The following is a 9,633-nucleotide window of genomic DNA, read 5'->3' as shown; positions in this document are numbered from 1 at the left end:
CAAACTCATCTAAATTACATCAATAACAGAGCGCACTCTTTAATGAGCTCTCAACTTTAAAGACTTGAAGGATATTAACAAGCCGCTTGACAAATGGTGCTTAGAAGCACATTAAAGACGCTGCTAATGGAGCGCATAATGACGGCTAATTTTCGATCAGATATAAATTAGAGCCCCAACAGTTATTTGCCTTAAGGACTTTATGTAAATGATCCTGTTCTGTATAAACGGGGAGGCGAGCCCAGCCCAGCCCCGCCGCTCCGACGAGCGATGCCTCAGCCCCCGGCCCCGCCGCCGCTCCAGCTCCGCGCCCGCACCGCCCCCCGCCCCCGCTCCGCATTGCCCGGGGCAGCCCCGCTTCCCGGAGCCGGGGCAGGAGGAGGAGGCCGATCGCTGGTCCCACTGGGGCTGGTGGCGGGGGCAGGGGCCGGCTGTGCCGCTGCGGGGAGCAGAGCCCAGCGCCCGGGGGGCGCCCGGACTAACCCGGCCGGGCAGCGCCGCTCCCCGCGGAGGGCTGGGCAGGGGCGGGGGCGGGGGCCTGTCTGCGGAGGTGTGTCCCCGCACACCCACGCACGCTCCCGGGATGTCCCAGCTGCCGTCCGGAGCCCTGCGAGCTTCTCTTTTTTCCCTCTGTTGTTTTCGTTCGGGGTTCGTAGCCGGTTTTGGGGGAGGATTTTGGTCGGTTTGCTCGTTTTGGTTGGTTTCTTTCTATTTCTCGCATTTAATTTTTTTCTTTTTTTTTTTCCCTCAACAAGTGCTAGCTGAGGGCCCGGCCCCGGGCCAGGGAAGGAGTGACCCACCCCGCGCAGCGGCCGCGGCTCCTGCCCGCCCACCGCCGGCCCTGCCCGGGCTCCGGGATGCTCCCGCACGGAGGAGCCGAGTCAGCAGGTCAGCAACTCCGCCGCCCCGGGAAGGGGGTCCCGGCTGGCTAGGGAAACCTGGGGATTTTTTTTGGTTGGTGGGCTGTGATTATTTTTCTATCCCCCACCCCCCGCCCCTCTGACTTGTGCGGTGTCCCCGTCTTCCCTCCAAGTCCCCTCTTTACCTTTGCGGGGCGCGCTGAGCCGCAGCCGCGGGGCAGGTTCCCCTCCTGGCCGCCGGGCTCCCTCCTCCGGAAGGGCTCGGGGGTCTCACCTGCCAAAATAACAACAACCATAAAAGAGGGAGGGGAACGATGTCCCCCCATTCTCCCCACTCCGGTCACCGCGCCGGGATCACAAACCAGCCGGGCTGGTCCGGGAGTGGGCACTGCTGAGGTTTCCCCCGAGAGAGGATTTGGGGAGGGAAAAGGACGACCCGCCCCCATCCTCAGGAGGGCCGGGCCGGGCCGGGAAGGGCCGCGGGAGCTGCGCGGGCGCGGAGGGCCCCGCTGGAGGCCGTACTCACCCGGGCGGCCCCGGGGCTGCGCCTCCTGCTCCGCGCTCGCCGCCCCGATCCATCGATTTGTTCCTGAAAAAACGCGGCGCGATCTTATAGCAGCTACGAGCAATTAATATTGCATTAACCCTATTTAAAAAAAAAAAAAAAAAAAAAAAAAAAAGGAAAAGAAAGGGGAAAACCCGCACCCCGGCAAAGCCATTTATTATTAACGCGAGGGTAATTGGAGACCCGAGACGCGGATGTGTGCGTGTAGTGGGCCAAGGCTGGCAAACACAGGCGTGACAGTGTGGCGGGAAGGAAGGGGAGCCGAGGGTGGCTAATATTTAATTTCAGGTCTGTGGTTTTCTAATTCGAGATTAAAAGCAGTCACGTCTTTGAAGCCAGACACTTGGTGTAAATGTACAGTTAAAATATTCTATTCCACAGTCCCCAGACAGAGCTCTGCTACTCCCAGGCTTCATTAAATTTTAATTATCATCCCAGACTGGAGCAAGGGAAGAGGGGGAAGACTGTCCACCTAATTGCAATTGATAAAGGCAAAGAAGCCGAGATATTTTTCCTCGCCGTGCACGCACAGCAATTGTTTTTGTTGTTGTTGTTTTAATGCGGGCGAAGCCCGGCGAGAGCAGCGTGAGCATCTCCGCCTATAGATCTGCTGTTTACAAAGGACGCACGTGAAGGAAAGCCGGGAAGTGAAGCTGTCGATGGGTGTTGGGGGAGAAGGGGGGCTCCTGGAGGATCTGGCGAAAGATCAACGGAAGAGACGAGGACCCTCATTAGAGCCCGTCAGCTTATTGTCTCCCAAAACAAAGCGCGCTGGCGCTTCAGCCCTGCTCGGCCCGGGCAGCGGAGGGGCTGCCCTGGCGCCCGGCCCGGTTCTCCCGCATCCCGGGCACCTCTGCACCCCCACACACCCCTCAGCCCCCCGGCTCTTCCGTGCCTTTTCGTTTGTTAATCATCTGCAAGTGCAGGACCGGCATGTACTGGGAGAAGTCGGCTAATTGCCCCGGGTTTTTAATTTGGCAAACTAGAGAGCGATCTATCTCCAGGCAGTAAAAGGTAAAAAATAAAACCCACCGCGTTTGCTTTCTAAGCAGCTTCCTATTATCACATCGCCACTTAATTTTATTTCCATTCTCTCAAAGTTAAATAGAAAGCCCAGCTCACAGGGGAGCTGCCATGTGCCTACAGACTGGGGATGTCAAGCAGAGAGACTCACAGTGCAAAGTTAATTTCAATTCCCGAGGAGGATTTCACATTCTCGCTCGCTCTGACCCACAGTAATTAGCTGAGATAACTAATGATTACTTACTTATTCCTTGTAATTATCTGGATTTAATAATTCGCTGTGTAATTTATTAATTCGCCCGTAATAGCCTTTAAGTGAATGGCTCATTTAAGAGGGCGCAGCGGCGGTTCAGGGGCTGTTCGCTGCTCGCTGCCTTCGCCTGCTCAAGGTCTGGGGGGGCTCTGCCGCTTTCGGGGGCCGCCCGGGCCCTGCTCCCTCCTGCCCTACCTCACCTTTTAGAACGAGCCCCTCGCCCGCGGAGGTTGCGCGGCAGCCCAGCCCACGGGGGAGGGGGCAGGGAGCCACTTCCCGCTTGGGGGGGTCCCGGCGGGGCGCGCAGGCTGCCCGGGACAGCGCCGCCCCCTCCCAAAAAGCTGCGAGCCCCGGCCGCGGATGGAGGAGCAGGCAGCCCGCCCTGCGCGCCCGCGGGGCTGAGCCGTGACACCGCGGGGCCACCACGGTCACGACAGCCACCGGGGAGGGCGGGGTGCGGACACCGGCGAGGACGCGGCGCCTGTGCCCGCCGGACCTCGGGACACCAGGCCACCGGCACCCTCGGCGTGCCCGGGCGGCTTTGAAGCTGCAGCTGGAGCTGGTGGCTGGGCGGAAATATGAATATTTAATCGCGGTTCGTGTATGATCTCCCTCCCCCCTTCGCCCGCCGCCGTCGGGTTTTTTTTTCCCGGCTTTTGTGAGCGACGCGCGGGGAAATTACTTTTCCCTCTTCAAATTTGGGGGTTATTTTCGCCCCTTAGCCTGCGGGGCACCCTCGGCTCCCCCTTGCAGGGGGGGCACAGAGCGGCTCCGGGAGCGGGGACAGCGCACAGCCCCGTGTCCCCCCTCCCCGGGCACGCCCGAGCCGCGGGCGCGGAGCTGTCCCTGGTGCTGCCGCCGCTGCCCCGGCGCTCCCCGGGAGCGGGGCCGCTCCCCCCTGCCCGCAGGCGGCGCGGAGCTCGGGCAGGGGATGCCGTGGTAAAACAAGAAGCAGCAAACGCGCTTTGCCAATAAAACGTAAAAATCCTGTTTTCTTTTTTTTTTAATGAAAGACGATTTAACAACATTTAAAAATAACTTAGTACATTACTAGAATAAATAAATCTCCTATTAACAAAACAAAAACAACAAAATTTTAAAAAAAAACCCAAAAAAACAAACAAAACCCAACGAAATCGGGTCATGTACAGAACTTAAGACTTCAAACAGTCTCGGATAGAACAGCGATACAGCGAAATCTGTAAGAATATATCTATATGTGCGTCAACGCCAATGAAATATTTACAATACATACAGGTACCCAACCGAGTACCCTCAGTTTATTGTTGTTGTTCCAAAAAAAGAAATGTACCAAACCGGTTGTGAATTTACAAGCAGTGCAGCCTCCCTCGCTCGCTCCCCTTCCCTACAAATTTTAATTTGGCTTTTCTACAAACAGACTTCCAAAAAGGGACATTCCTCCGTGGAAAAGCATTGCGATTAAAGGTAATAAATAACCAAATAAATAAATAAATAAACAAACAACCAATCGGATAGATAGATAAATAAATAACCGAGCCCGGGCCCGTCGCGATAGACCTTTGAAATCGAGAAAGACGGATATTGTGCTGGCAAGAAACCCGAAGCGACAATCCCACCACCCCCACCCCCCCCTACGCGGCCACGTCCTTTCTCACTTCGGGAGCAGCGTGTGGTGGGGACAATGTGGGAATCCCCATTAAATATGTAACGCGGTAAACAAATACCTCGGACAGTGAATCAGGCTACACAAATAATGTAGGACATCTACTATAGGGTGCCGACGCCGTACGAATAAGAATACTCGCCAGAGAAATACCTTAGGTTCAGGTGACAATTTACAGATGGCCAAAAGGGACATTCAGAAGAAGAAAAGCTCACGTTCATAAATCCTACCAACACAAAATATTTGATTCTCACTAACAATTTTTTTTTTTTACTTTTATCAAGACTTAGATTAAAGAGGTGTAATTAATTAGAATGAGCACAAAATGAAGTTGCTAGAGAGATAAATTAATAATTTACAAGGGGTTGTTTGGCAGTAATCTAATAATAGCTTTTGAAGACCAGTGAACACAGCAGGATCAGCTCTTTCCCTAAGCGTTATAACTTCAGAGAAGGAAAAGGATAATAACCACAGTAAAAATATATATATATTTATATATTTATAATACGCAGTGTAAATGCAGAAAAACCTGCCATCTGTTTTTTTTTTTTTTTAATCACTATTATCATTATTATTTATTATTATTATTATTATTATTATTATTTAAATCAAAATACTTTTGAGACGTCTCTCGCGGTGCGAAGCCTCAACTCTAGATTCAAGTTTGGGTCCCGAGAAAGCCATGGCATGGTGGCCACCCCGCTGCCACCCGGGCGAGGTCTGTTAGGAATAAAAACCAGCGGTACTTGCCGGGGCGGGTCCTGGCGCGGCTCCGCGGGGAAGTTCCCCCCGAAAGTTGGGCGCTGGGCGGGCGGCGGGGTGGGCTGGGGTTGTTTGGGGTTGTTTTCCTCCTTTCCTTTTTGTCGTTCTCGTTGTTTATCGAATTTTCTGTCGGTGACGGTGGCGCTGATGCTGTCGGTGCTGCTCCGCGGCCGGCTCAGATGCCCGCCGAGTACTTCATGCGCTTCTGCTTCTGGCGCTGGTTGCAGAACCAGACGCGGACCACGTTCTTCTTGAGGTCCAGCTTCTCGGCGATGGCGGCGATCTTCTCGGAGGAGGGCCGGGGCTGCAGGGCGAAATAGGCCTCCAGCGAGCGCTTCTCGGGGGCGGCGATGGAGGTCCGCTTGCGCTTCTTCTCCGCGCCGCTGAAGAGCTCGGGCTTGGCCAGTTTCTCGCGGTGGGACTTCTCGGCCTCCTCCAACCACGCCTGCAGGATGGGTTTGAGGGCGATCATGTTGTTGTGGGAGAGGGTGAGGGACTCGAAGCGGCAGATGGTGCTCTGGCTGAGGGAGCCCACCCCCGGGATCTTCAGGTTGGCCAGCGCCGAGCCCACGTCGGCCTGGGTCACCCCCAGCTTGATGCGGCGCTGCTTGAAGCGCTCGGCAAAGGCCTCCAAGTCGCGGGGGTCGGCGTCCACGTCGCTCATGCAGCCCATGTGGGCCGGCAGCCCGTGGGCGTGGGCCATGCCCAGCGCCGCCGGGTGCATGGGGTTCATGCCGGCCATGTGCGGAGCGTGGCCCGGCGTGGAGACCACGGCGCCGTCGGGGGCCGCCATGGCCCCCAGCGCCAGCCCCGGCGTCAGGTGCTCCAAGAGTTCCCCCTCCAGCGCCTGGTGGGGCTGGTGGTGGTGGTGGTGGTGGTGGTGATGGTGGTGGTGGGTGCCCGACAGGGCGGACGGGTGGGAGATGGGCACGGAGGAGGAGGAGGCGGCCGAGGTGCAGGGGATGGTGTTCATGGTGTGGTACGTGGCGTCCGGCTTGAAGGGGCTGTGGTGCGGCGGGTGGTGGTGGTGGCTCTTGCTCGGGGAGACGATGTCCACCGCTGCCAGGGCTTCGGCGCGGGCCAGCAGGCTCTCGTCCAGACCGCCGAATATATTGCTCTGCAATTGCAAATAGAAGGCACACATAACGCTCAGCAGGGAATTCGCCTCCCCGCGCACTCCGCCGTGCCACTAAAACCTTCCCAGCATGTTAAAAGAGAAATCCTGGAGAAGGGAGGGGGGTGGGGTGGTGGAGGGGGGGGAGGAGAGGAGAGGAGAAGAGGGAGCGAGCGGGGCGAGGGAACGGGCGAGGCGCGCAGCCGCTCGCACTGAGGAGCCGCGGCGGGCGGGCGGGCGGGCGGACGGACGGACGGACGGACGGACACACGCACCAGCCGCACGCAGCATCCCAGGTCATAAAAATTAATTCGAGCGGCAAGAGCCGCCGCATGCATAAGTTGGGCGAGCGCCCGGCGGCGCCGGGTGATTTGCTGCACGGCCATGAAAAAATCATCAGGCGGATCCGGGGGGCCGCCGAGGGGCTCCCCTTAAAGCGGGGCGGCGGGCGGCGGGCACCTACCGGAGGGGCGGGCAGACAGGCCCGCCGCATCGCCTCCGCGCCGCCGCCGCTGCCGCCGGGGCCGGAGCCCGAGCTGGAGCCGGAGCCGCCGCTGCCGCCGGGGCCGGAGCCGGAGCCGGAGCCGCGTCCGGCGGAGCCGCCGGTGCCGGTGCTGCTGGGGGAGCTGGCGGCGGGGGCGGCGGCGCCGGCGGAGGGACAGGGAGAGGCGGTGTGCAGGGCCGAGTACTTGGTTTCGTGGAGGCCGCCGCCGCTGCCGCCGCCGTGGGAGAGGCCGAAAGGCTGCTTGCTGCTCAGAGACATCATCATGGTGCTCGCCGCGGCCCGGCCCGCCCGCAGCCGGCCGCCGGAGGAGGGCAGGGGCGCGGGGCCGGGGGCCCGAACCCCCCGGAAAAGCCACAAGAACCCCGCGCCCCCACCCCCGAAAAATTAAAATAAAAAAATAAAAAAAATCCCACTCGCCCCCCAGCCGGCTGCCCGAGCCCCGCCGGGGACGAGAGGGAGAGGCGGCTCCGGCGAGCCGGGGATGCGCGGGGGATGCGCGGGGGATGCGCGGGGGATGCGCGGGGGATGCGCGGGATGCCTCCCGCCCGCCTGCCCGCCCGCCCTCCGCCCGGGCGCTCGCCGCTGTCCGCCGCCGCCTCCGCTCCGGCGCCGGCCCTCGCCTCTCGCGAAGTGCCCTCCCCGCCGCCGCGCCGGTGGGTTTTACTCTCTCCCCTCCCTCCCCTCCCCTCTCGCCTGTCACTACAGCCCAACTCCTCGGGAAGGGCCCTCCGCGCCTGCCTCCTCGGCCCCGGCCCCCTCCTCCGCCGCTCCCTGCCCGCCCCCCGCCGCTCCCACGCCCACGCGTGCTCCCACACTCACCGCCGCGCCCCATCGCCTCCCGGAAAGGGGAGGGAAAAAGCCAAAAAGGCGAAAAAAAAAAAAAAAAAGAAAAAAAGAAAAGAAGAAAAAAAGGAGGGGGAAGCGACCACCCCACAGCCTCAAATCCACCTTCCATGATAAGAAAAAGGAAATTTTAAAAAAGGGGGTGGAAAAGTCCCCTCCGGGCTCAGCACGCACCTACAGCCGGTGTCACCTACAGCCGGTGTCACCTACAGCCGGTGTCACCTACAGCCAATGTCCCACCGCTGCTCTGGCACCGCTGCGGGGTGCCCGGGGACAGCGCGGGGAAAGGCCGGGAGCTGCGGCCAGCGGCTGCCCCCGCCGGAGTCCCCCCATCGGCGCGGAGCCGGAGGGATCCTCCTGCAAAAGCGCACCGCTATCCCGCCAATTTCCCACGCCTGTCTAGTAGGAAAGGAAGAAAAGGAAAAGTGTGGGGGGGGGAATGAAAAGAGACAGAAAAGAAATCGGGGAAAGTCAGTTTTCCTGGAGGTGGTCGGGTTTATTTCCATGAATTTCACTTTGCAGCAGAAAGGTTAAAATAAGTGCTTAGGTGTTTAATTTCTCACCTAAACAGCAGACTTGGTAATTTTAAAGGAAATAAAAAAAAATTACATTGTATCAGCTCTCACTGTCGCCAGCTCGGAGAAATGAAATAAATCAAAGTTAAAAGCTTGAGTATCATTTAATTATGGTGTGAATAGCGCTTGGAAAGAAGTAGAACAACATCTCTAAACAAATTATGGCCGGGCCAGGAAGGAATTATTAGATTGAAATTTCATTTAGGCTCGGGAGACACGGCGCTTCAATATGTAATCTGTTATGCCTCATCTGATTTGTATGCTTAATTCAGCTTGACGAATTTATTAGTTTTCATAATAGTAAAAAAATTGAGCAGCACTATGGGCTAATGCATTGTGTGTACTATAAATTGTATGTCACCATTGAAAGGCTGAAGTCTATAGAAATCTTTTATTAATGACAACATAGGAAAGAGGATTTTCTTGCAAGCCTTTAAGGAGTTCATGCCAAACCTCCGCGCTTCGTGTCTCGGTAGGCTATTAACATATCGTCATACTAATTAGGCTACTTCATGAGTGATATAATTTCAAACTTTAAATTATGTTCTAATTAACAAGGGTTGTCCAATTTGCTTAATCTTCAAAAGGCTTTTGGCTTGTCTAATTAGTCTAAAAGCATCGAGCATCTCCAACGCCCAAGAAAGAGCCATCAATAATATTTTGCGCGTTTTGAGGCGATCGCGGGCCGAGCCCAGGCGGGGTGCGGCCCGCCCGTGGCGGGCAGGGCTGGCAGGACTGGCAGGGAGGCCTCTGTCCCCCCCGCCTCCCTCCGCCGGGGTCCCCGCAGCGCTCCCGGCCGCTCCTGCGCCCCCGCCTCCGCCTCCCCGGCAGCGGCCGCAGCTCTGCGCGCCTCGGCGCGGGCGTGCCGGGAGCTGCGCGGGAGAACGAGGGAAAGCTCCCGCTTCCCGGGCAAGAAAAAAAACAAGAAAGGGGAAAAAAAAAAAAAGAAAAAAGAAAAAAGAAATAAAAATAAAAGGAGGAAAAAGAAGAGAATACCTCGTTGGCACGGGGAGGTCCGAGGGCAGCCAGCCTGCCGGGTGCGCGGAACCGGGGAAGGGGCTCTGCCCGCCCGGCTCTCCGGCTCAACTTTGGCGGAGAGAAATGCGAGGAGGAACCCCCCCTCCGCTATACATTTAACCCCTCCCGCACTGAGTTTAATTACTCGCAGTAGTTGTTCTAATGTATGCTGTCACACGGGAGAATTGAGAACGCATATCGTTAATATGAATTAATCTTGATTTTAATAGCAACTGACAGCCGATCTCCAAAACGCCGAGCGCTCATCGCCGCTCCGAACGGCCGCCACCGGGACGCGGAGCGCCGCGGCCGCAAAGCTGGGCCAAGTTTCCTCGGCTCCGGGCCCGGGGGTGACCCCGGGGGTCCCCGCGGTGGCTCTCGACCTGCAGGGACTCTCCACGGCCCCGCGCAGCCGTGCCCGCTGCTGGCAGCGCCCTGCCCGCGGCTCCACCGCCCGGCACCTTCCCATTT

The 9,633-nt window shown here is 57.9% G+C and overlaps 1 protein-coding gene across 1 annotated transcript; it reads right to left on the bottom strand.

Annotated features, from left to right (window-relative positions):
* Positions 1-5,256: 5,256 nt before the first annotated feature.
* Positions 5,257-6,991, bottom strand: POU4F2 (POU class 4 homeobox 2). The gene is made up of 2 exons (XM_086889169.1): positions 6,686-6,991; positions 5,257-6,225 (listed from the first exon to the last, which is right to left on the bottom strand). Exons 1-2 carry the CDS (start codon positions 6,989-6,991, stop codon positions 5,284-5,286), a joined length of 1,248 nt encoding a protein of 415 aa, XP_086745295.1. The 3' UTR covers positions 5,257-5,283.
* Positions 6,992-9,633: the final 2,642 nt, after the last annotated feature.

This window comes from Cyanistes caeruleus, chromosome 5, assembly GCF_971803275.1.
Source record: "Cyanistes caeruleus chromosome 5, bCyaCae1.hap1.1, whole genome shotgun sequence".
Classification (NCBI taxonomy): Eukaryota; Metazoa; Chordata; class Aves; order Passeriformes; family Paridae; genus Cyanistes; species Cyanistes caeruleus.
The sequence above is the reverse complement of the archived record's forward strand: the minus strand, read 5'-3'. Positions and strand labels throughout refer to the sequence as shown.